Raw genomic sequence first — 26,862 nt, 5'->3', positions numbered from 1 at the left:
TATATATATATATATATATATATACTGTGAACCCCCCATATTCGTGGACTCACGTATTCGCTGATTTCTCTCTGGAACATATATTTGCGGATTCAGCTATTCGCCGGGGGTTCTGGTACACATCCCCCACGAATATGGGGAATACTATATATATGTATATATATATATAAAACCCTCTCATTTTCGCAAGGACGCGAATCACTCTATTGAGTTTGCAATTCAGACAAGAGCAGCACAAAACTTCAAAAACCACTTTGCAAAGTTTGCGTTGCAAATGAGGAGGTGGGGGGGGGGGCGTGCAACGTTCATGGTCGCCGCCACTTGGAGTACTTCGTTTTAGCTTCACCAATTGTATGATTACCATCTGGTTTGGTCCGTAGGCAGTAAGTTTTTTTCTAATTTATTCTTTTGTACCGTTTTATTTTATACACCTAAGTTTAGTAGCTGTACAGTATATTTGGTACGTAAACGTAGAATGGATTATACAGCAATTGCTCTGCATTCTCAAACAAGTTATTTGTGAGTTCATCTCTTTTCTAATTTATCCTAGAGGACTTTCCATAGAGGAAGGAATTATGATTATATAATGCGACCCTATGGAGTTTTTATCTGCCACATTGTCCCTGAGGTTTTGTCTTCAGGAAAAGGGTCTTATAAGTGAAGTTATAGAATATCGATTGTATTCTAGGTGGGCAAGAGTGGTATTCTTCAAGGTTGCTGAATTTGCTCACAGACAGAGTCCAGGTTATGCTTTTGCACTTAAAGGAATTCCTCTTTGTGGTCTTCGGTCAAGATTTACTCAAAATTTGGAGTTTTCTTTATTGTTTTGTTTTTCTAGTAAATTTTAGATCTGGTGCAAGTTTTTGAGTGGGTCAGGATCTTACTCAGTTTTTTTTAATAATGTTCTTAGTGGGTGAAGATTTTAAACACAAGTTTTGGATTTTACCGTTTTTATTCAAATTTAACAATTGGTATAAATTATTGAATAGGTCACGATTGTAAACAAATTTTTGGTTTATTGTTTTTTCATCATTTGAAGCTTATAATAGTGTTCTTAGTGGATTAGGATTTTACACAAAATTTGGTCTTGTATTGTCCCTTTTTTTCCAAACATTTTGTGGGGGTTTTATCACTTTTTCAAGGAAATCTTCATCTTGGGGCAATGTCCTTTAGTGGGTCGAGATTTGACACAATTTTTCGATTTTTATTGTCTTTCTAGGAAGCTTGGAACTTGGTATATGAACTTTCTGAGTCAAGTAGTGGACATTGAATATAAAAACAGTGGTTCTGCCAAACTAGATTGAAAATTTAGCTTCATGACAACATATCCCTGAAGTGAAATGTCAATTAAGTATATTCCCTTTTATATACCAGTTTAATCAGTTCATCTCTCTGACTGGTGGACTGGGAACATTGTCAGAAAACTGCCTATTACAAAATCAAAAGACCCTCTGTAGTACTTTGATGTTTTAATAGCTAGGGATGTTGAGGATGTTAAAACCACTTTTTGGGGGTGATGTTGAACTATTTTTTAGGAAACTGCCAAGTCTTTTTATTCAACAAATTCCGTAGTTCTACAGCTCTGGCCAGCTACAGAGTTCAGGCTAGATTTTCATCAGTATTTTTAAACTTATTCACTGTGTCTTAACTAGAATTTTTATTAACCTTCCAAAGTAGATAAAAAAGAAGAAAGAAAGAGCATGTAATTTGTCTTAGAGAAAGCAATGCAGATTAGAACAATACGTTTGTATTTAGTGTGTGTGTGTGTATGTTTGTGTGTGTGTGTGTTTGTTTGAGCAATCACTTTATGATATCAGCAGGTGTTTGTGACCAGAAACGTTTGAGAGTGAAACGCATTTTTTATTTTCAGTGACATCGTAATTTTACGCCTATAGTACATTCGTCAGCAAAATCACATTTCGTCATTTATAGTACATGATTTTCTCAGATTCTTTCTCTTTCATCACGCATTGCACGGGCATCAGTGTAGCATTGCATCATTGCATATTTGGGGTGTTGTTGGAGTGTACGTGGATGGTGTAGTACACTTTCAGATGTACATTGTTGGTCTTTTGTTTTTATTTTGTTTTTATTTTTTTGTGATATGTTGTACTGATGGTTAATTACCCATCGATTTGTATTTTTTGGCTGGAGTTAAAAAATCAGGGTTCATCTGATGTCTAGGCCAGTCCCTTACGACGCTCCTGATAAGCCAATCACAGGGCTAGAAACTCTCAGTGACTATAATAGATTCCCATTAACCGTGCATGTGATGACTAGGCCAGTCCCCTGCGACGCTCCTAATTGGCTGTTGATAAGCCAATCACAGGGCTGGAAACTCTCAGTCTCTCGAGAGAGTTCACATAGGCAGGATGTATGTATGTTCCACCTCTCCTGAGGGATACTTTTGAAAGACTTATACCTCAGGAGAAGCGGAACGTATACATCCTGCCTATATGAACACTCTCGAGACACTGAGGGTTTACAGCCCTGTGATTGGCTTATCTACAGCCAATCAGGAACTTCGTGAGGGACTGGCCTAACATCAGATGCACGGTTAATGAGAATCTACTATAGTCACATTGCTTAGATGGATAGATTCAGTGTAAGGTGACTGTTTTATAATTATTTTTAGATGATATGTATCTTGTATTTTAGTGGAAATATGAAAAGTCTTTTCAAGATTGGAAAGTGATGTTCAGTTTGAGATGCTTAAAGAACTTAATCCAGATGGCTTCAGCTCAATAAAATAAACACATTTTACACATTTATTTTCAAGTATTTTTCCCCCCATAGAAGCTTTGACAAGACAATAACGTATTTGTTAGGACCTGTAGTTATTGTAACTATATATCGTATCAGTTGGTTTTGTAAAGAGCTTGAGAACTTGCAGTGGGCTTGGGAAATGTGAATATATTATTTTGTATAAGTAATGGTGGTGTGTCATGTGTAGTACAGATGTTCTCTTATTTTATTTGATCTTCTATTGTCATTCGAACCCTGATGCCTTCGGTTTCTTTTCTAATGCAGTGATGATGTGGTGAGTCTTTTGTGTACTTGAGATTAAAAAAAAATAGATATTTTGATAAAATCCTGGATTTTCATTTCTCCACTCCTCGTGTGTTGACGGACAGTGAAGAATAATGCCACCACTTCTGAAGACTTATAAGTGTATTGCTTTTTGCGAAAAGTAAAGCTTAGGTTGAGAGGCTTAATTTTAAGCTTTACTGATGTTTTATCACACGGATTTTGATAGAATTTGGCAAAGCACCTCCTCCCTCCCTCTTTTCCAAAACGTCTAGAGTCCATGAGATGTTGACCTGCCCTCTGTATTTGAAAGTAGACGTACCAGAGAGACTTATAAGTAGACTTATAAGAGAGAAATTGGGGGTGCTAAGACGGATTACCAACATTTTCTGTCAACGTTTTGAAAGAAATGACGTCACAGAGATGCGGAATTGTTTTTACCGTTTTTCTGCTTAGTTTAAAAAAGGAGACTTCTTTTAAATTGCTCGCTTTCTCATCATAGTGGTTTTCATTCCAGAGGCTTTACTTGATTTTACAAGATTGTTTACAAAAGAAAATGGAATGTGGGCGCCATCTCTGGAAATGAGTGACATGGCCGTTTCCAGAAAAGAAGACGACGCCCGTTTCCAGAAATAAGGGAGATGGCCGTTTCCTGGAATGAAGGAGGGAGATGGCCATTTCCTGGAATGAAGGAGGGAGATTGCCATTTCCTGGAATGAAGGAGGGAGATGGCCATTTCCTGGAATGAAGGAGGGAGATGGGCCATTTCCTGGAATGAAGGAGAGAGATGGCCATTTCCTGGAATGAAGGAGAGAGATGGCCATTTCCTGGAATAAAGAAGGGAAGTGAGGCGTTTCCTGGAATAAAGGAAGGAGGTAGACAACTTAAATGAACTCAGAGAGAGAGAAAGGACACCATGTATCAAAAGCAGGTAAAATGATAAAGTATTTAACTCATTAAAGGGATTAGCCTGTATACGGGGTCAAGTGCAGTCAGTTCACCTTAAGTGGTGCACTGTAGGCATGTCTCAACGGGTGTTTGCAGCGTCCATTTCTCTCTCTCTCTCTCTCTCTCTCTCTCTCTCTCTCTCTCTCTCTCTCTCTCTCTACGAGAGTTCCCTGTCGAAGTGAAAGTAGACCACTGTAGCCCCATTCTGAATAAAAACAAACTGCCTCTCTCTCTCTCTCTCTCTCTCTCTCTCTCTCTCTCTCTCTCTCTCTCTCTCTCTCTCTCTCTCTCTCAGTGCTACGCGAAGTAGAGATACCACTATTCAGAATGAGAAGCGACTTATTCTCTTATGAGTGATGACAGTTCATTTTTCTTTATAATTTTTTGTGGCGTTTTTTTTCGTTCAGTTGTTTTGGTACTACGGTCAAACGTCCCTTAAACTATTGCAAAAATAACTCTTAGTTATTACTACTGGTAATGTTGTTGTACTATGATATGAGTTATCACAACATACTTGATGCTGGTGAGACTATAGTTGTGAGGCAAACCACTTTAAGTCTAGTAACTTTTAACATCAGTAAGTAATAAATTTGGTTCAGCGGACGCATTTCTCTGTTTAGGCCATATAAATCAGCAGCCTACAACCCCCTCCCCCCACAACCCCTGCCAACGATTGTTAACTGTGACAACAGCACAATTCAAACAATTTTTTTTTTTTTTTTTACAAGATGACAACATGGTACTAAAGGTGGATTTCCTTGGCTACCGTCAGTCACGCAGTTAAATGTAAGCGTCTTTTTAAGGTGTGTATTAAATTTCAAATGTCACATTGGTTTCATACATTGCATATCCACGGGACTTCCCTTCCCTCGCAGTATTCCCAGATAAAATATGACCCATTATACATTTAAAGCCAGGCCTTGTAATCGCTTGATGGTATACTAGGCCTAACGGTGTCATTAGCCCAGAGAACGGACGAGCTACGAGATCGAGCGAAGAAATACAAGAAAAGAAATATATAAGTCTTTATCCGTCATCAGCTTTGATCCTTATTCTCCGGGGACCTTAGGCGAGGCCTAATTCCCATGATAAGGAGAAAAGGAGAGACAGAGAGGAGTGGTATAAACAGACAAGGGAGGGAGGAGGTTGCTGCTGATAGACACCAATCTTCCTCTTGACGCCAGAGAGTATGAGAGAGAGAAAGACTCTCTCTCTCTCTCTCTCTCTCTCTCTCTCTCTCTCTCTCTCTCCTCTCTCTGTGTGTGTGTGTGTGTGGTTTATCTAGACTTTGCAAAAGCTTTTGACAAAGTAGACCATAATATATTAGCGAAGAAAATTAGAAAACACAATATCGTGGATAAAGTAGGAAGATGGCTAAAAGAATTTTTACACAACAGAAAAACAGATAGTTATTGCAAACGATGAGAAATCGATGAAGCCAAGGTAATATCCGGTGTGCCACAAGGTACGGTGTTAGCTGCAATACTGTTTGTTATTATGATTGAAGACATAGACAGTAATGTTAAGGATTCGGTAGTGAGTAGTTTCGCTGATGACACAAGAATAAGTAGAGAAATTACTTGTGATGAAGATAGGAACGCTCTACAAAGAGACCTTAAAGTATATAATTGGGCAGAGGTAAATAGGATGTATTTAACTCTGATAAATTTGAATCAATAAATTATGGAGACAGAGAAGGAAAGCTATATGCATATAGGGGACCTAATAATGAGACAATCACAAATAAGGAAGCAGTTAGACCTTGGTGTGATGATGAATAGGAACATGTTATGCAATGATCAAATAGCAATTCTTTTGGCAAAATGTAAAGCAAACAAAAATGGGAATGTTGTTACGGCACTTTCAAAACAAGAAAAGTGAACACTGATTTATTGCTTTATAAAACATATGTTCGTAGTCCACTTGAATATTGCAATATATGGTACCCACACTATCAAAAGGATATTGCACAAATAGAGAGTGTACAAAGGGTCCTTTACAGCTAGAATAGAAGAAGTTAAGGACCTTGACTACTGGGAGACTACAATCCTTAAATTATATATTCTAGAAAGGAGAAAGAGAACGCTACATGATAATTCAGGCATGGAAACAGATAGAAGGAATGGCAGAAAGCATCATGGAACTAAAAATATCAGAAAGAGCAAGCAGAGGTAGATTAATAGTGCCCAAAACGATACCAGGAAAAATAAGGAAAGCACACAGGACATTAATCCACTACGCACCAGCATCGATAATGCAGCGTCTAACAATAATGCGTTGCCAGCTCATCTGAGGAATATATCAGGAGTGAGCGTAGAGTGTTTAAGAATAAGCTCGACAAATATCTAAACAAATGCATCCCAGACCATCCAAGATTGGAAGATGCAAAATATACCGGAAGAGTACTAGCAACTCTCTGGTAGACATTAGAGGTGCCTCACACTGAGGGACCTGGGCAACCCGAACGAACTGTAAGGTCTGTAAGGTAAGGTCTCGTTTCCGCATTTTATTTTCGGCTTTTCATTTCGACTTGTCTGCGACTGTCCAATGGCGGTTGCTCTCAGAGGAAGGAGCTCTGGATTTTAGACTAAATGTGCGTCATATGAGTCAATGGATTCTGCCAACAAATGTCAGGCTTGCCGAAATGATAGAGATGCGACCATAGCACCCAGAGAAAAGTTAAAATCTGGGATTTGTAAAGCAAATATACCGTTATTTGAGACGTGAAAAGCACGCCATCCCACACTGCTAACTTGGTGGCCATTATGAGACTAAAAGATAGGTGGTTGGCTACCCGAGCAGTTTGAGTCACAGAAGAAATTAGGCTTTTAGGCCGAATGTCTCGGTAATTTCGGTATACTGATAAAGAAAAATTATAAATAGTTCTGATTGAACGATAGATTGCGGGAAAAAGCCATAATGTACATAATTCTGTACCAGCCTTTTAAGGAAAAAAAGAAGTTATATTCAGACCTCTGTAATTTCTGCCACCCTACATTCAACCGAACACAGTTTAGGGATTAAAGTTTAAAGCGTTGCTTATATTATCACCATTTCCGGCTGTTCTCTCTGATGGAGGACTTCCCCAGTTCATGATAACTGCTTGACGTTTTCAAGTGGAGTTTTTCAAAAAAGTCACGGGGCAATTTTTTTATCTGTATTACTGTCTATGATTAGATATTGTTCCCACTGAGACTACAGTGCAGATAACGAACTCACTTTATCAAGTTTTCTTCACTGAAGTGGACCGCTACATGTTTTGTGGACCAGTTATAACGGCTAGTTGCCGGTAAGGAGGGGGTATTAGATCGCCGTCTGCGAACCATTGTTCTTGTAACGCCAGCTATCTACTGAGTCTATTCGTCATCGACAGAGCAAGTGATGTAGGTAAGTCTACACAAAACCACTTTCGAATTTGAACGTGTTGTTCATGGAATACCTTGAAATTTAAACGCATTGTTTCTGGACTGCCTTAAATTTAAAGTATAGTTTGCAAAGTACCTTAAATATAAAGGTTTTCCTTGTGGAGTATACCGAGTGATCTCACATCGTAAATGTCAAATATTGCATCATAGTGACATTTGAAATTATTTCGGTGCCCCGACAGACATTTGATAATGTTGCATTTGTATTCAGCTTATTCTAAATATTATACTTTATTAATTTTGCCTTGTAGTCCATGAATGACTAGTATGCATGCATCAATACACGCACGTAGCATTTGCGAAGAACAGTTATGACTTTATCACCGTTATCTGCCTCTTTGATAAGCAGACTTGGGCAGCTTGGACAAGGTAATCTAAAATGTCAGTATGCTGCAAGTTCCCAGCTATATAAAATTAATTTGATTGCAATTGCTGTTATTAGCATTTTCATAGTGTAATGAAGCAATCAAGACATGTATCATATACCCATTTGCCTTACCGAATGTTAAAGGTTAGAGTTCCCACGAGATATGGTGGAATTCACTTGAGTTAGGAACGCTTCCGTGGCGTGATCGGTATGGTCTTGGCCTGCCACTTCGGTGGCCGCGGGTTCGTTTCTCAGGCAGTCCACTGAGGGGTTAGAGATGTGTATTTCTGGTGATAGAAGTTCACTTTCGACGTGGTTCGGAAGTCACGTAAAGCCGTTGGTCCCGTTGCTGAATAACCTCTGGTTCCATGCAACGTAAAAACGCCATACAAACAAATAAACAAAAACACTTGAGCTAGGACAGACTCACCATAGCTAAGGCCGAGCGAGACTTGAGTTACCTACAGCAAAGTTCTCTTGAGTTTGGGCAGAATTTTACTGAGTCTAGGTACAATTTCCATTGAGTTACCACAGAATTTCCCTGAGTTACTCCAATTTCCTTGAATTATGGCAGAATCTCCCTGGTAAAGGTAGAATTTCCCCATGAGTTACTGCAGAGTTCCCCAGAGATAAGGCAAAATTTCCCTGATCCATGGAATAATTTCATTAGTTAAAGGTAGGATACCATAGACCTGTAAAGGACCTTTCTCTGAGTTAAGATAGGATAAGCCAACTTTATTATCTTTTTTTTCTTTTTTAATATATTCTCATTTTTTCCCTACTGCTGTTATCAGACCCAGGTATTACTACAGAACCAGTCCGCACGGACTACAAGGAACATAACCGCGGATACGACATCCGTTAGGGATTGGGGCGTCCAATGTATTTTGCCGTGTTTAGTACTGGCCCCTGGGGGTTTGATTACAGTCGTCCGAAGAAATATTACACAAAATTCTTGTTCAGTAGGTAAAACTGCATAGAAAAGCCGCAACTGACATAGTCTAGGCTGCCGCGGATAAGTACCTTAGATCTACCCAGACCCATTGTCAACTGTTTTATCACATTGCTATGACCTAATTTTATTTTGACAGGTGGTGATGGTTTTTGTGTTACAAAATGGATGTGTGAGCGTGCATACTTGCAGGCACATTGGTATATATACTTTTATACCTCGTCATGTTACCTATTTCAGTTAGTGGTCTAGGGCAGAGGTTCTTAACCTTCTGATGACTCCTTACACCCAATAAATTGCCCAATACGGTTCCATACCCCCTTTGCTTAAGCCCACTTGATTTCTACTTTTTGAGAATATGAATTAATATACTTAGTTTAATACATACTTTAGTAATGAATAGCTAAGAAGAGAACATACAAGAAAATCAAAAGCATTTAAAATTTTATATAGTTGTTTATTCACAAAATGTACCCATGTATACATTGACACATTAAATATATAAAAATATCCAGAAATCAAGTCCCATATCCCTAGCATCTGGTTCTCTTACCCCCTGTTAAGAAACCCTCGTCTAGTGATATGCAGTAATAACTAAACTATTCACCATGTACATGATCACCTAACAGTTTTGTGACTAGTCTGCCAAAAATTAAAAAGTAATCACTGCTGGGTCTGGTTCAGTACCCGGCTGGGTTACGGACAAGGTATGTCACGCGCTTTCGACTCTTAAACCACTTTTGTGTATCTGGGTACAAAGTAATGCCCTGTATTTCTTTTACCGCAGGTTTTATAACTTGCACGCAACTCTCCTTTGGCAAACGACCCTCACTAGACCCATAGGAGGAAATCCGTCTATCTAGACCTTGCTCGAAATGGTAAGTTTAACCACCAGTGAGGGAGCGTTTATCAGTTTAAGCTAAATTTATGTTAGGTTTAACATTTAGCTTCTTGTGGACTGTACTGGTATGAAATCTGGATAAGATAATTCACTACCCTCAGTGGCTGTTTCAGTATCTTCCCGAAATAGCGACACCCAAGGGTTTACTGGGGTAGTAATGTATGACCAATATGTCTTGGGGTCATTATCTTCATGCTATTTACAGTCTTTTGTTTTAGCTTTTAGGGTCATCCCCCAACGGGTTAAAAAAACTTGGGGGTCACTATCTGGGAAAGACTAATGTTTCAAACTAAAGGAAGTTTTTGTGCGTTTCAAAATTCCAGTTGGATTTACATTAGATTTTCACTTTTTCTTATAAAAACTCGAACATTTTACTTAATGACAGCTTGTGCTTAAGATAGATTACCAAATGAGATGCTCTCATCCATAATGTTCTTACTGCAGTACTATTTTGATTACCTCATAGGCTAAAAGTAATTGGCCTAATTAATAATGAACAAAGAAAATTAAAAGTATTTATGGGTTATATTAGATGTATAGAATTGAGTAAGGTAACTGAAATAATTTTTCCCTGTTATTTTCTACCTCATGTCATAGTTATGTCAACTGATGTGGTTAATGAACAATCCTTCCTAAAATAACCTAATTCAATGTAGTGAGGGCTGACTAAGGCTCCTGTTTCCTCAGGACATGGACGACATCATGTCGTGCAAGATCTGCATGGAGAACTTCACCGACCACATCAGACCCAGAACTTTGAAATGTGGGCACAGCTTCTGCACCAGATGTCTGGGCAATTTCATCTCTAAAGGCAGCCTCATGTGTCCTATGTGTCAGCTTCCAGTCGAGGGCAAAAGTGCCCTGGACTTCCCAGTAAACTTCAGCATGGAGGAAATGATATCGAGCCTAAAGCTGACGCAAAACGTTGGTGCTATGGGCCAGTCTCTGACTCCACCTTCAGGTACAGCCAACGCTCCGTTGCTGGAGAGGGATCAAGGGATGAGCAGTCTGATGCACAACCTCGTACTTCAGCACAAGGAGAACTCCAAGGTCCTCGCCAGGGACGGCAAGAAGATCCAGTCCTACCTGGAGAAGTACAGGAACTACCTGGATGACAAAAGGCGTGAACACGAGCACTTCGTCGTCCAGTTGATGGAGCTGGTCGACAAGAACAGGCAGGTGATCAGGCAGATCGAGGCCGAAAGAGCAAGAGTTTGCTGCTCTCAGGAGCAGGGAGTGGTTTGTCAGAACCGACTAGATGGCAATCTAGCCAGTTTAGACGTCGTCTTGACCTCCAGAGACGCTGCTTCTACCATCGAGGAGCTGGACAAGTGTTGTGCAGATCTGGAGAAATGGAGCTTGACCGTTCAGAGTCAGCTGCCTGATTCCAAGGTCGTTGCTTGTTCAGAAGCGGTAGGTTTCTTGTGAAGGTTATTGTTTTGTTTTTATTGTGAGATGATAACCATTGACTGAATTTCTTTAGTTTCTTGAACAAAAAACTCCCACTTATTCACTTTTTACGCTTTAAGTACCTTAATTCATTCCTCGAGGTTCTCTGAATCAACCCATAAGACTAAACGAACTTAATGAATACTTCTTGCAGGTAACAGAAGAATCAAAGGCTGCCATAGAAGCAGCTTACGTCCATCTGAAAGACGACTTGGGAGGCATTTCATCAAATGCTCTAGACTTCACTCATTCGCCTTTGTCGATCATCGACAAACTACATCGCTGTCAAGGAAAACCGACTATTTTTGTAAGTGTTAACGTCACGCGGGGCCCTGTAAGCATGACATATGGTTCTTTGCAGCATCCCTTAGGCGCCTAGCCGCAACCCCTTTCATTCCTTTTACTGTACTTCCATTCGTATTCTCTATCATCCATCTTACTTTCCTCAACCCTCTTTATAACGATTGTTTCATAGTAGAACTACAGAAGGTTTTCCTCCTCCTGCTACACTTTTCAAACCTTTTAGCTTACTCGGGGAGTAAGTCTACAAGGTACTTTGTTGTTGTTGTTGTTGTTGTTCTTGCTATTGTTTTTCTTGTTAGGGGGGTAGGAAAGGTCTATGGAAAAGCCTAAAAAGGAGTTTCAGGTCTAGTTAAAGATACAGGAAGTTTAGGATAGGATATTTATGATTTATTATTAGAATGAAAATGTAAAAAATGAATAATGTGCTCATTAAACAGTACAGAAAAGTTATTTCCGATAAAATATAGCGTATTTATTTTAATTTTCGATGGTGAAACAGTGGGCTACATGACCGCAGATTTTAGCATGTTTTAATTCATTTGGTGTACTGAATTTAGAGGCTGTTTCTGTTCAATTATTTTGTTTCCACTTATAACAGAGGATATATGAACGTGTTTAATTGTGTCCTTTTTATTTGATCCTTGATATTGATATGAGCATTAATTACGAAGATCACATCACGTTTAGGTAGGAATTTAATGTTTACAACTTATGCGTGACGGGGTCGGATCACGCCTTGTTAATTGTCAGTTTCCTTTTCAGTGCTGAATGACCTCTTCATAAGTAAGGTCCCAGCCTTGGCCTTTGGCCTGAATTCTAGTATGTTCCGTTCTGCATAAGCGTTTGCAAAAATGCGACCGTTTTATGGATGTGGTCGATAGGGAGTAGCTTATAGGTCTAATAAATGAGCATGTCTCTGAAAAGTTCGTGAATTCTGAGATAGCAATGAGGGTTTTGAGGAGACTTTCTTCGCGAAAAACTAATGAACTTAACATCATTTTCAAAGAACCTATAGACCTATGAGTCTATACGCCTTTCCAAACAGGTCCCAAATCTTAAGAATAAGTCAGAGATCCTTATTTTCTAAGAGCCTGTAGATCTATAGTCTTAAGTCCACGCCTTCCCCAACAGGTCCCTATAGACCTATAGTCTAAATCTATACACCTTTCTAAACAGGTTCCTATAGACCTATAGTCTAAAGTCTATACTCCTTTCCAAACAGGTCCCTATAGACCTATAGTCTAAAGTCTATACGCCTTTCCAAACAGGTCCCTATAGACCTATAGTCTAAAGTCTATACGCCTTTCCAAACAGGTCCCTATAGACCTATAGTCTAAAGTCTATACTCCTTTCCAAACAGGTCCCTATAGACCTATAGTCTAAAGTCTATACGCTTTTCCAAACAGGTCCCTATAGACCTATAGTCTAAAGTCTATACGCCTTTCCAAACAGGTGCCAAACCTGAAGAATAAGTCTGAGTTCTTGAGGAGGCTGCTCAGGAATAAGCGCCTGTATGCCGTCAGGCAGAGCAAAGGAAAGGTTCGCTCTGCAATGCTCACATTCATCAACAACAAAGTATACCTGCCTTGTTTGCGAGAAGCTGAACCTCCCGCAGACGCCCATACCATTGATGTAAGTAGTACTAAGTACTGTCTTTTATTTTCTTCAGTTATTCTACATTTTATGGTAACATTTTGTACTTTAGTTTGCTCTAATCACACGGCTTGGTCTAAATCTTGTTAATTTATTTTTTCACTTTTTTTAAAAAAGATAAGTGATTTATTTCTGGGTTTTTTTTCCATTACTTTCTGTGACAAGTAATGAACACCATAATATTCCTTGGAACCTTGAATTTCAAGTCAGTGGCCCCTGTGGTGTGGGCTTGTTCCATATGAATACGGTTCGTCTTCTGAATAATAATAATAATTAATAATAATTTTAATTAATAATAATAATTATTAAATAAATTAATAACGTCTCTGAAATAAATAATAATAATAATAATAATAATAATAATAATAATAATAATAATAATAATAATAATAATCAAGTGTAGAATACCGTGGTCATGAGGTTTCTTTGCATTCATTTTAACCCTCAGTAAACTGTGATTGCTTTCTGAAAGCACATTTTGTGTCTGTCACAATGGTAATAACATTTTGTACTTATGCTCAAGTAGTAAGTAGTTAATGTACAACTTGGTCTAAGTCTCATACTCCATTGTGAAGTGTTATCCTGTGGTTTTCTGCTTTCATTTTACCCTCGGTATACTGTGATTACCTTCTGAAAGCACCTTTATGCCCGTTATAATGATATAAGTAATCCTGGTTACATCTGAGGGTACTGAACAGTGAAATTGTTCATAAGAAAACTGCTCTGGAAGTTGGAGATATTGATAATAGACGCAAGATTAGCACAGTATACTATTCGCATTAAAGTAATTTCACTGGCAACCAAAGAAGCCTCAATTTGAAGGTAATGCCTAAAAACTCATTCGTACAAGGTTTTCAAAGACTTTTCACTGAGCATGGTTACCAGATCAGCAGAATATTGTATTTCATGTCAAGTTCAGTACACTGTCAGTGAAATAAGCCTTAATTATCAGATAAGGTCTTGAAACTCATTCCTTGACTTGGTTTTCAAAGGCTGTGTTCATGTCAAGTTCAGTACACTGTTAACTAAGTAACCCTTAATGACAGGCCTTGATTTTAAGATAAGGTTAGGAAACTAATTCGTACAAGGAGGTCAAAATCTCTTCGTTCACATTCCAGCACCAGACCCTCATTAGTTCGCTGAACACCGACAACGTAACGGCTTTCCTGGACCTGTCTTGGGGAGGCATCACGCGCGGTAGGATTCACATCAGCCTAGCGCCGGACACGCCCTTGGCGCGGAACTTCCGGACCCTTTGCACCGGCGACTTGGAGAAGTCCTCCTACCTTCACTCTAGGTTTCTGGAAGTCTACAAACAAGGCTACGTCATCGACGAATGCATCAGGGCCGGCGACTACGAGACGAACACCGGCCTGACCGGAGCTGTTGTTGTCAAGGGCTCTGACCCAAAAGAAGCCGTCTATAGTCGCAAAATTGTAACCGGTATGGTCTGGGCGACCCACAAAGACTTGGACGGGCCGATGACTTCCCAGTTCTCCATACGTACCGGCAGAGGGACGCTGTACTGGGTTGTTGGGGCGTTCGGACAGGTCATTGACGGGATTGAAGTTGTGAAAGAGGCTGCCAAACTGAAGGAGGTCTCTGAGGTGCAGATCACCGAATGCGGTGTGATAGTACCATCGTGCTGAGTGAGACCGCTTCGTGTAATTCCCAATTGGTGGCACAGACTGTGATTAATCTCTATAGTAGAGTCACATCAGCCGTGCATTTGATGTCTAGGCCAGTCCCTTACGACGGACGCTCTTGATTGGCTGTTGGTAAGCCAATCACAGGGCTGGAAAGTTGGAAACTCTCAGTCTCTCTCGAGAGAGTTCATATAGGCAGAATGTATGTCCCACTTCTCCTGAGAGATGCTTTTGAAAGACGTATCCCACAGTAGAGGTGGAACATACATCCTGCCTATGTGATCTCTTGAGAGAGACTGAGAGTTTCCAGCCCCATGATTGGCCTATCAACAGTCAATCAGGACCGTCGTAAGGGACTGGCCTAGACATCAGATGCACCGGTGATGTGGATCTACTGTAGCTCCGTTAATGTTTGAAGTTGTAACTTCATTTATATACCGCTCATGGTTCGTATTTTTTTGTTTGTATGTGGAATTTATATCCTACGGGTGTTCTATGCAAAGTTTTCTTAAGATATTCCGTACAGCAATATGATAGTCGACCGTCAGAGTTCCAGCCCTGTTTAACTGTACAGAAGTTGATGCTGTATTCATTACAATTTCGTAGTAAAATCTACATTCTTGCTACTTATGCAAAGGACCCTGATAATGTTTGGTTTGACCAATAAAATGTCATGTGTCTAAAATTTGATTAATTACACATTTTATATCCTCCACAAGTCTCTGGAAACCCATTATGGTGAAAGAATGCATGCAAAATATGTCTTCATTTATGATAACCAACCCGTGAACTTATCTAAGTCAGGAATTCTAATCATGCAAAATCTGTCTTCTGTTATGATAACCAATCAGTGACCTTTGCTGGATCAGGACTTCTTATCATGCAAAATCTGTCTTCTGTCATGATAACCCACCATTGAATTAAACTCAATCAGGACTTCGGCGTTTTCTTGGAATCTACGTATAGTGCAAATTATTTGGGCCACTTTTGAAACAAAAAAGTTCGTATGGTCTGATGTTTTGAAAAAGATAATTGATGCTACGTAAGTCTTCACCAACCACCTGCATTATTTCGAGGTATGGTCAGTGATAAGAGACATATTCGAGAAATACATAAATCTTCATATGTTCATCTCAACCCATCTTTCAATTCCTAAATAGTGTAAGTTAGTAAAATAAAAACTATTAGTCCTTAAGAATAATTTAGGATATAGTTCGCTTATTTTATGCTTTATTTTTTAGATTTTTTCGTCCAAGACGTTCAAGTTGAAAACTACTTTTATATGAATTCGACGTCATGCTAAAATCTTGTTTTAAAATCTCAGTGAGATAATTAACGGACCTCAAAGAGTAGGCATTTCTCTCTCTCTCTCTCTCTCTCTCTCTCTCTCTCTCTCTCTCTCTCTCTCTCTCTCTCTCTCTCTCCAGAGAAAAGGTTTTGCATAGGAGGAACTATTAATTAAGATATGTTGGCTGAATACTAAACCATTGTTGTTTAAAAGTATTCTGAGTAGATTCATAATTGTTTCTACTATTGATTAAAATAATTTTATGAACAGAAACCTCTTTATCAGCATCCTTGATTTTATTTGTCCGCCTTTTCTCTTCTTTCTGCGAAGTGAGTCATACGTGTACCCTGGTATTCACTCCCCCCTAACAACCACCCCCCCACCCCCTCCCCTCCCCTCCCCAGACTCTACAAAAAACGCCTACCTCTCCCCTCTTTATTTTCCCCTCGTCCTAAAATTGATTTAAGTTGAGAAAAGTTGAAGGAATGTCGAGTAAGTTGAGGGGAAGTTGAATATCTGATTGATCGCCTATCCATCCTAGACCTTGGCAAACGCCATCACTTCTCCCCTTCTCGTATTCCCCTCATCCTCTGAATCGACTGAAGTTGTGAGATACGGAAAGCTGAAGTGTGGAAGTTGAAGTAGACGTATCTGAAAGCTGAAGTAGATGTATCTATATTGAAGACCTTTCGGCTCCGAGGGGAAACTTAGAGGACTTAGTGCTGCTGCTGCCGCTGCTACTGAGTCCCACATTCGAATTCCTGAAGGCTTGTTATTCTCGTCATGTGGGATGCCGTGACGTCACGTCACACTCCCCTCGCCCGAGTCCGTCCAGCTAGCCAGCCAGCCAGGCGTGAGGTCTGGCAGTGTCGTTCGATCTTCTCCTTCTGTGTGTGATGTGTATGCGTGTGTGAGTGTGTGTGTGTGTGTGTGTGCCCGTGTGGGTGGGTGGCGGGCACCATATTCGTGGCACTGCTGCTGTGGATGGTCCGACCCAGGGAAAGCCACAGTTGCAGTGCGACTCACGCCTCAGTAGAGACTGGTTGGGCGTTGCGGCCTGACGGACGAACGGAAGGGTTTCCCCCCTTTTGGAGGAGAGGTATACCTCAGCTCTCCGTCGCCGCCGCCGCCCCGCCGCCGGCCGCCCGCCCGCCCGCCCGCGCCGCGCCCGCCCGCTTCCGGGTCGTCGTCGCCGCCGCCGCCCCTCTCATGTGGCGGCTACACGACCCCGCCGCAGGGCGGCCGCCCTTGGTCGCCGCCCTCGCGCTCCTCTTCCTCCTCCTGGTCGCTCGCGCCGCCCGCGCCGAGCCTGAACCCGAAGCCAAGCCCCAAGAATACGACGAGTACTATGGTGAGTACCCTCCATAGAGAGAGTAGTAGTAGTAGTAGTAGTAGAGTGTGGCATACCTCAAGGCGGAGTGCTAGATCCCCTCCTCTTCCTCCTCCTCCTCTTCTTCTTCTTCATCTTTTTTGGGGGAATCTGGCGTTCCGCAGGGGGTGTTCATACCCTCCTTCTTGTTTCTCCTTCTTCCTCCTACTCCTCCTCATTAATTCCCTAAAGTAACCCCCTTTTGTCACTGTGATAGACAGTTTAAACAAACTAAAAATATACACAATTCAATCGTTCTGAGCGTTTTTTTCCTCTATTGACTCGACCCACTGACAAAAGTGTATAGAAGCTTAAGTCATTCATCAACAAATACAATTATGCAATTATTCACTGTTATTTACAATTATTTTCACCAGTTTGACGAGTTTTTCGCCACGTGCCAGTTTCGTTTATTGCCTGACATGCGTACTATGAAGCCTGCAAACACAGAACATCTTTATTTTCAATTTCTCTCCCTAAGAAATTATTGACAATAAAATGAATAGAGATAAATAATAGATAAAAACGAATGTAGTTATTAGCTCAAAGGGCTCGTCAAAACCTTGTTCTTAACGAGACTGTAAGATAGACCTTAGGTAAAGCTTTTGAACTGTAAGATAGATCTTAGGTAAATAAACCTTTTAACTGAAACCGTAAGGTAAATTCTCTTGAGTGAAACCATAGTAGATCTTGTTAATGAAAGTGTAAGGTAAATATTTTGACTGTAACTATAAGATACTCCTTTTTAATTAAACTGTAAAGTAAATCATTTTTATACTGAAACTGCAAAGTAAATCATCTGTTCTAAAACTTAGGTAAATATTTTGACTCAAACTATAAGGTCAATATATATATTTACTGAAACCGTAAGGTAAATTCTCTTGAGTGAAACCATAGTAGATCTTGTTAATGAAAGTGTAAGGTAAATATTTTGACTGAAACTATAAGATACTCCTTTTTAATTCAACTGTAAAGTAAATCTTCTGTTCTAAAACTTAGGTAGTAAATATTTTGACTGAAACTATAAGGTCAATATATATATTTACTGAAACTGCAAAGGAAACCTCTCTACTGAAACTGTAAAGTAATTCTATTTACTGAAAATGTAAGGTAAATCTGTCTTTTTCTGAAGCTATTGGATCTGTTGACTGAAACAAAAGTAAATCTCAGGATCTCTCTTTCCCTGTTTCACGTCTATTTGAACGAACCGGGAAATGAATATTGGGCAAATATTCATCTTTTTTTTTAGATTTTCATTTTTCCGCAGCATAAAACAGCCATGACTTAGCAAAGCTGAATTCGGAAATATACAATTTATTCAGTTCGGGATTATCGTTTATTCAGTTCATAAATACAGTTAATTCAGATAGGAAATATACAATTGATTCAGTTCGGAAGTATAATTTATTCAATTCGAAAATATACAATTTATCCAGTTCGGAAATATACAGTTTATTCAGTTCAGGAAATACAGTTTATTCCGTTCGAAAATATGCAATTTATTCAGTTCGGAAGTAGTACAGTTTATTCAGTTTGTAAATGTACAATTTATTCAGTTCGGGGGTATAGTTTATTCAGTTTGGAAATATACGATTTATTCAGTTCGGGAATACAGTTTATTTAGTTCGGTAATATACAGTTTATTCAGTTCGAAAATATACGATCTATTTGGTTCGGCAGTATTTTCTTTTTCCAGTTCGAAAGTGCAGTTAATTGTGTTCAGAAATATAGTTTATTCAGTTCGAAAGTAAGCAACTCATTCAGTTGGGAAGTGCCGCTTATTCAAGTGGGGATTACTACAGTCTCCATTATGGAAATGCGATTTATGCAGTTCGAAAAAGCATTGAATCACTCTCTCCTCTTTAACAGGAGAGAGTTGTCAAAGTGTGAAATCGCACTGGATAAATAGATCCTACATTGAATAATGATCGAGGAAAATGTGTATCAAGTTACAGTGGCCTTGGCAAGGTTAAATCATTCACGAGTCTGTTATTTATTTATTTATTTATTTTTGTAGCTGAAGACTCTTGTATCTGTGGACGTATATCTATTGGCTTGATTCTGTCAACTTATGTTCTGTTCATTAATATCTGTCCCCTTTTTTTTCGCTCGACAAAGGAGTCAATCTTTTAAGAGGAAACTATTATTGTTCGTAAACTCGAACCATGCATCAATTTGCTGAATGACAAAGGAGTTAGACTTGAAAATGGACGAAGTGTTAGTTCATAAACTCAAATATAGCATCCTTTATCAGTGGAATTAAACTACGTATTAAAGTTTTTTCTGCAATCTGAGTAGAACCATTTCATGTGCAAACCATTTCCAATCGAGATGAGTGGCTTTAAATGATGTACTAAATGTCTTACTGTTATATGTATTGAATCACTTCATTCCCAAGCTACCTGCAGCTATAGAACTTCAACACAGATACGAATTCAATCGAGAAATACACGAGTAAGGTATAAATATTCACGTTACAAATCTCCGCTTCAGTCAGTGACTTATTCGCGGCCTAGTTAAATTTCGAACGAGCCACAATTACAATAATATTGACGAAACTATGAAAGCCAATTTTGTCTCGAGTGGACGAAGGATTCAGGGTTAGCCCCCCCTGTGGATAGGGCAGGATAGGGTCAAGGATAGACTCTGGGTATGGGTAAGGATTGTTGGGGAGGGTAGGTGGATAGGATAGGGCCAAGGATAGTAGACTCTGGGTGTGGGTAAGGACTGTTGGCTGGGGTATAGAGTCGTCGACGACCGAGAATGTTGTCATGGCAATATCGTATATCAACACTGAGGGGAAGATCGGAGCTAGATTAGAGTTAAATTAGAGCTAGCTCTAATCTTGGTGCTTACTGTGTTACCGTTTAGCCGGGAGATTTATTGAGGACGTGTGTGTGTGTGCAAGGACTTGCAGACTAGTGCTTAAGGGGTCTGTTTTGTGTTTAGCTCATTTTCGTCTTAAATCTTTTATTTTCCTCTTCTTAAAAAAAAAAAAAAAAGTGCTTAGGCGTTCACTGTCTCGGCTCATTTCCACATGACGCATCTTTATTTATAGAAATAGAAAGAGGATAGTTTAGGATGACAGGAATGTTATGAATTTTATTTCTGAGGGTTGTAGTAACAATTATGTGGCCGGTTATGAAGCAGTGTGAGTTGTATTGGTTTATAATTTGATGCCAATGCTGTGGCTTGTTATAAAAAACAAAGTTCGTCGTGATGTGTGTCCATATGAGATACTGACTTTGTTGTTGTTGCTCTTATTGTTGTAGATTGATTGGGCCTTATGCCAGCACAGCACGGCCTCTTGCTCAAAGCAGCCCAGAAGAACCCTTGAAATAAATAATTTTAAAACTAAATTTTTAGACAGTGCCAGAACAGTGAATGACACCCACTCTGAATACCTTAAGAGTTCTGTCTGTTCGTCTGTATGTATGTATGTATGTATGTATGTATGTATGTATGTATTGCATGTATGTACGTAGTATGTATGTATGTATGTATGTATGTATTTAAAACATTTCTATTAGATCTTTTGCTTGCACATGTAAAGGGAACAGGTTGAATAATTGCTAAAATCATAACGCCACATTTTTCGTTTGTCCCATTGACAGTCATCCATATGATTGCATTTATATATGTATGTGTGTGTGCTAAGTTTCTTCAAGTCCAAGTAGTGCAGAATAGAGCCAGTCGTCCATTCTGAACGAGAGATGGCAGGGAAAAGAGAGAGAGAGAATGATGCCGTGTGGAAGGGTAGAAAGAGGAACGTACTTTTCCTCATTGTGTCCTCTTTTAAAACTTTTGGGTTTGACGTTTAAGTCTGTCTAGCTATCTGTCTGTCTCTTTCACTATCTCTCTCTCTATTTATATTTATCCATATCTCGATTCAGAGCATGATCCCAGGTCCTACTTCTAAAAGGGGCCTCCTCGTGCGAGATCAAAGAGCTGATAAAAGAAGACGATGCACAAGTCCAAACCGTTTATGTGATCTAATTCCATTTGCCAAAGTTAGACGCATAACAACAACGGAGTTCAGACCTCAAAAAAAAGAAGAAGACGAAGAAGACGAAGGCGTTTTGTGTCTCGATGAAATAAATCTACTCTTAGCCGAGGATTCAGAATTGTCATCTTCGAAAACTAAAATGGAGGAGGAGGGGGAGGAGGGGAATAAGACTAAGGCTCTAACATTCGAAAAAGGGCGCGTATACTCTCTTCTCTCTCGAGAGAGATAGCAGCCAAGGTTGTGTAAATTCACCAGCCAATCCTCTTCCAAGAGCATTGAACCACATCCTCTTTAGAGCGTTCTTAGTGCCAGCTTTGTTTTATTTTTTTTTTTTGGGGGGGGTTCGTTGTCGGGGGTCGTTTTGAATTCCGTGTGTGCCTTGACAGAATCTATGATTCTATTCATTTTGGTGTCTTAGGCTCTCGGGCCTCTGGTGCGATGTTTGGCTATTTGGGGAGAGGCTGGTGTCGCCACCCACTCACATTATCGCCCTGTAGGTTAGATCAGGTTCTTCTGGATTGAATTGTTTATCAAAAGCCCAATAGGCAGTGACGATAGAGGTAACATTCTTCAGTAGTATCCTACAGGCTATTATAATAAGCAGGACCTCAGCCCTCGGTAATTAATGTCACAGCGGTCAGCTTCATAATCCTTCGAACTCCTTTGAACTATCTTACCCAGGCGATGATCCTGCGTCGTAAAAAAAAAAAATCTCTTATGACCCATAAACATAAATGTTTTCGATTTGCCAATGGCCGGCGTCGGCCTCCTCAGTGGGGAACAGACTGTTAAAAGGTGTTTTATCTGTCCTTTGAAAGGTCCTCGTCTCTTATCCAGACCCTGTTTATGTTCTTGAAATTGTTTCTGGGAGATCTGTTCCAATAATCTTGCCTGACTTTCATGTAGGTTGGTTTTTATCGTCGAGCCATTGTTAACTGCCAGTTTCATAGACTAGGCTGACATCCAGACCTGGAGTGTGTTCTTGAAATTCTTTCTGGGAGATCTGTTCCAATAATCTTGCCTGACTTTAACGTCTGATACTCAGGTTGATTTTATTGTTGAATAAATCATTTTTAACTGTTACTTTCATAGACTAGCCTCGTAACCTCACCGCAAAATAATACCCTTAGAATAAACAATTTTAACTTCTTAGACTTAAATAACACAATAGGTCCCTCTTGACAAACAAACTAACCAAATTTAACATGGTTGCTTGAGGTTCGTCTATGATATATTTTGACTTAAGGTGTAAGATGATTTTGAGATTTTAATGGGAATGCAGGCGTTATTGTGAGGCAAAATAGATAAGTTCTTTTCTCTTCCAGTGTCCAGTTTTCTCGTTTTAATCTATTTTAGTCTTTTGGTCTTAGTTCCTATGGTTTCAGAGTAAGTTTATTATGTTATTAATTATTCAGAAGATGAGCCCTGTCTTGTGGAACAAGCTTACCACCAAAGGGGCCACTGACTTGAAATTCAAGCTTCCAAAGAATATTGTGGCGTTCGTTCGAAAGAGCTAACAGAAGGTAAAAACATTTTTGTCTTTATATGTCCTTTCGTGATACATCTGCGATTCCATCGTGAATTAAAGGCTGCCATCTGCATTTCTCATCCTTGTGGTCACAGCCTCTTTTGGATTCTTCCATTTTTCTCATTTGCAAGATTATTTTGAAATCTTTTTACTTCCCCCCCCCCCCAACCCCCACATCCCTCTTCTATTCTGTCACTTCCCAACTTTCATCTCGAGGAACATCCCTGATCTCGAAGCCACTTCGAGTCGAACTTTGGGCTAAAAATGGCTGCGTGATTTTATATGTAACTGAAGGCGACCCAAGAATAACAAACAGCTCCTCTTAGAAATAGTCCTCAAAGACTTAGGGAACGTTGTTGTTATAATTGGAGTTTGTCGTCCACTCCCTCCTCCTCTTCTTCTTCTTCTTCCTTCTTATCCTCCTTCTCCTCCTCCTTCTCCTTCTTCTTCTTCTTCTGCTCCTCCTCCTCCTCCTCCTCCTTCGTCTTCTTCTTCTTCTTCTTCTCCTCCTTCTTCTCCATCTTCTTCTTGTCCTTCTCCTCCTCCTCTTCCTTCTCCTTCCTTCTCTTTTTCTTCTTATTCTCCTCCTCTCTCCTCCTTCCTTTGCTTCCTCTTCTCTCCTTCTGCTTCTTCTTCTCCTCTTCCTTCTCTTCCTCCTCTCCTCCTCCTCCTTCTTCTTCTCCTCCTTCTTCTTCTTTTCCTCCCCCTTCTTCTCCCTCTCCTTCTTCTTCTTCGTTTGGTTTCATACTCGGAGATGTCTTTAACAGCATTATTCTCCCACCACTCCCTCTCTCTCTCTCTCTCTCTCTCTCTCTCTCTCTCTCTCTCTCTCTCTCTCTCTATCTATCTTTCTCTTTCTCTCCCTACCTCCCACGCCATCCCCTTACCCTCCTCCTCCTTCCCCTGTAGGGGGTCGTTGTGAGACAGTCGCTTCTGGATACCCCCTCCCCCTCCCTCCAATATTATAATGTGACCTTTCTCGCGCGCCCAGAGAATCTAAAGGGCCAAGCCCCTGCCTTGAGCAAGCTGTGTGGCACTATCCTGGGGTCGTCTTTGATTGTTTGAAGGTCTCTCTCTCTCTCTCTCTCTCTCTCTCTCTCTCTCTTGTCTAGACTCCGACTTGCTTGATGTCGGGCATTTAACGAAGGTTTTGTTGTCATTGGTAATATTAAAAACTTAAGTGTGTTCAGGTTTCTCTCTCTCTCTCTCTCTCTCTCTCTCTCTCTCTCTCTCTCTCTCTCTCTCTCTCGTCTAGACTGGATAGCTTGCTTGATGTCGGGCATTTTATGAAGGTTTTGTATGTCATTGGTAATATTAAAAACTTGAGTGTGTTCAGGTCTCTCTCTCTCTCTCTCTCTCTCTCTCTCGTCTAGACTATAGCCAGCTTTCTGTCGAGCATTTATGAAGGGCTTATGTGTCCAATGACAGTATTAAAAGACCGTGTCTTTGCTTTTTTTTTATATACGAAAACTGTCCTGGTGAACTACATTCGTTGCTTTTAGTAAACCAACTTCATAAACCAGACTCATCACAGTTGGGTTAGAGAATCTTTGGTTTATTTCGTCGTTAAAGAATTGTTGGTTTCATTCTTTTAAAGTGATAGTGAGCTTTATAAATTCCTCTCGAGTCAGCTAAACTTATTGGGACTTTTCTGTAGTTAACTAAACGTTTAAGACAGTTGGCTAAATTTAGCCAATTTTAATCAATAATAAATGCACATTTTTAGAGTTTATTCATGAACCAATATCAACCAAGTTGGTTAGAGAAGTCTCGGTTTGCTTTTATATGTTGATAGCTAACTCTATATAGAGTCCTTTTAAACCAGTTAGGCATAATGTGACTTTTCTTTAGTTAACAGCGTTTATTACCGTTCGCTAATTTTTAGCCAATTTTGGTGAAATGATTTTTAAAAATATTTTTCATTTCGAGATACGGAAGAGATTTTAACTCTCCTCTGAAAACAATCTTGGGTGGTTACGTCATTGGTGCTTGAGAGAGAGAGAGAGAGAGAGAGTTGAAGATTCTCAGTGAGCCGTCTCGAAATAAAGTTAATTTAATTATTAGATTTAGTATTAGAACGCAGATTAGACAGACTAGAAAAATGTAGATGATTTGTTAAAATATCATCTTAAAAGACTGATTAACTTCCAGGTCTACAATTAGCAATTGAAAGCAATTTAATAGTTATCCAACTATCTTTACAAATTGCAACTTAAATCAGTGTGATAAACAGCCATCTAGAACCTCTTGGTACAAAAGCTTATTTTAATTATTATTACAATTTTTTACATTTTTTCTTCTTACTTTTATTTTTACATTTTTAAATTTCTTTTAGTTTTTCTTAATTTTATTACAATTTTAAAAATATACATTTTTTACATTTGTTTACTTTTTTAACATTATTTTTTCACATTTTTATAAGTGACTCAGAGGCTGTTTGGACAACGAGATCTCTCTCTCTCTCTAAAGGTCAATTTACATTTTTACAATTATTCAAAAAATTTTCTGAAGATCTTTACGATTTAAAACAATTTTACACTTTTTTTTGCATTTTATTTTCACATTTTTATTCATTTTTCTAAGTCACAAAACAGCTGCTTGGACAGAGAGATATCTCTTTCTCCCTAAAGGAACAATTGTATACAAGCAATGAGGAAGGGGCGTGGGAGGGGGTGTTGGGGGGCTAGGGAGGGAGGGAGGGTGGGGGGAGGAGGGGTTGAAAGGCCAGTCTATATTGCCTTCAGACAAGCACAAGAAGAAGGGAAGAAGAAGAAGGAGAAAGAAGGATGCAAGATGGCCGCCGCGTGGGCGTCCCCTGAAAATACTTTGTCTGGCAAGATCGTTGCTACCAGTCGTAAATGGGATTGCCATCGGTGTTGCTGATGTTTATCCTGTTGTTGTGGTTGTTCTTCGTATTGTTGTTGTTTCGCCTTCTTCTGTTGTTACGTGCAGTCTCCTCCATTACAACTTCAGGGTCAACGAAGCTCAATATTCTTTATTATAGTCTATTTATATATTTTTTAGATAGTATTTTTGTTGTTTTTCTTATATTGGGTGTTGTTGTTGATTTTGTTGTGGTTGTTGTTTCTGATGTTGTTGTTGTTGCTGGGAGTCTCCTCCACTTCATCGCCAGGATCATTCTTGCTATTTTTGTTTATTTTGTTTTTTCTTTATTTTTTTCTGGTACCTACTTAAGTCATTCTTGCTAATTTTGTTAAATATTTTATTTTTCCTTTATTTTTTTTTTTACCTTGTTAGGCAGACAGACTAAAAGCAAGCACTCGGAAGCACAAAAGTAGTTATCGTGAAAAAAAAAAAAAAAACTCAAGGAAAACCTTAAAAAAACCTTTGAGGAAAAAAAAAGAAAGTATCTCCTGAGTATCTGTATCTCTCAGCATCTCTTCACTATCTCATGAGACGATAAAGGATATATCATCTCAGATTTGTATACGTATCACTCAAGGACAAGTTGGGCCACTATATACATTTCCTGGTGGTATGCATATCTCTCTCTCTCTCTCTCTCTCTCTCTCTCTCTCTCTTCTCTCTTCTGCTTTCTTTCTATTTATTGATTTTCTCCTTCCTCAGGAAGACTTTTGAATCCGATTAATAATTGATTTAATTAAAAAAAATTACGAGTAACATTAATGATCAATCATAGCTGTTTTAAATCATTTTGCGTCTCATTCCCGTATTCCCGAATTCGTCTGGAATCTCGTAATGACTTTATTTAAGCATTCCTGATTTTTGCAAAGCGAATATTCGTTTTATCAGTCGTTGGAGATTTTGCAAAGTGAATATTCGTTTTATCAGTCGTTGGAGATTTTGTAAAGTGCATATTAGTTTATTAGTTATATCAATCGTTGCAGATTTTGTAAAGTGAATATTTTTTATCAGTCACTGGAGATCTTGCAAAGTGATTATTAGTTTTTTCAGTCGTTGGAGGTTTTGCAAAGTGCATCTTAGTTTTATTGATAATTCCTCCTAATGTAAAGTATAT

General features: G+C 39.3%; 2 protein-coding genes and 1 long non-coding RNA gene across 6 annotated transcripts in view; all 3 read left to right on the top strand.

The window, feature by feature from the left end:
* Positions 1-17: 17 nt before the first annotated feature.
* LOC135227152 (uncharacterized) lies at positions 18-3,091 on the top strand. The gene is made up of 2 exons (XR_010317351.1): positions 18-519; positions 571-3,091. It is a non-coding gene; the product is annotated as an uncharacterized LOC135227152 (long non-coding RNA).
* Positions 3,092-7,194: 4,103 nt separating this feature from the next.
* On the top strand, positions 7,195-15,356 carry LOC135227093 (E3 ubiquitin-protein ligase TRIM39-like). 3 transcript variants are annotated; one of them, XM_064266964.1, is made up of 7 exons: positions 7,195-7,362; positions 8,562-8,782; positions 9,507-9,597; positions 10,308-11,033; positions 11,224-11,376; positions 12,825-13,004; positions 14,144-15,356. In XM_064266964.1, the coding sequence occupies exons 3-7, from the start codon at positions 9,595-9,597 to the stop codon at positions 14,672-14,674; spliced, it is 1,593 nt and encodes a 530-aa protein (XP_064123034.1). In that variant the 5' UTR covers positions 7,195-7,362; positions 8,562-8,782; positions 9,507-9,594; the 3' UTR covers positions 14,675-15,356. The 3 variants fall into 3 exon arrangements, with proteins under 3 accessions (XP_064123034.1, XP_064123024.1, XP_064123016.1); XM_064266954.1 differs by lacking the exon at positions 8,562-8,782 and having other exon boundaries at positions 7,195-7,358; XM_064266946.1 differs by lacking the exon at positions 8,562-8,782.
* Positions 15,357-16,944: 1,588 nt separating this feature from the next.
* Positions 16,945-26,862, top strand: part of LOC135227082 (collagen alpha-1(I) chain-like) — a 29,148-nt gene continuing 19,230 nt past the window's right edge. Inside the window, exon 1 of one of the 2 annotated variants that reach the window (XM_064266924.1) lies at positions 16,945-17,310. In XM_064266924.1, the coding sequence (XP_064122994.1) occupies positions 17,169-17,310 (142 nt within the window). In that variant the 5' untranslated portion in view covers positions 16,945-17,168. The remainder of the gene's footprint in view (positions 17,311-26,862) is intronic. The other variant, XM_064266933.1, reaches the window with a different exon arrangement.

The sequence above is a fragment of the Macrobrachium nipponense genome, chromosome 20 (assembly GCF_015104395.2).
Source record: "Macrobrachium nipponense isolate FS-2020 chromosome 20, ASM1510439v2, whole genome shotgun sequence".
Lineage (NCBI taxonomy): Eukaryota > Metazoa > Arthropoda > Malacostraca > Decapoda > Palaemonidae > Macrobrachium > Macrobrachium nipponense.
Note: the sequence above shows the minus strand (reverse complement) of the source record. Positions and strands in the feature narration are given on the sequence as shown.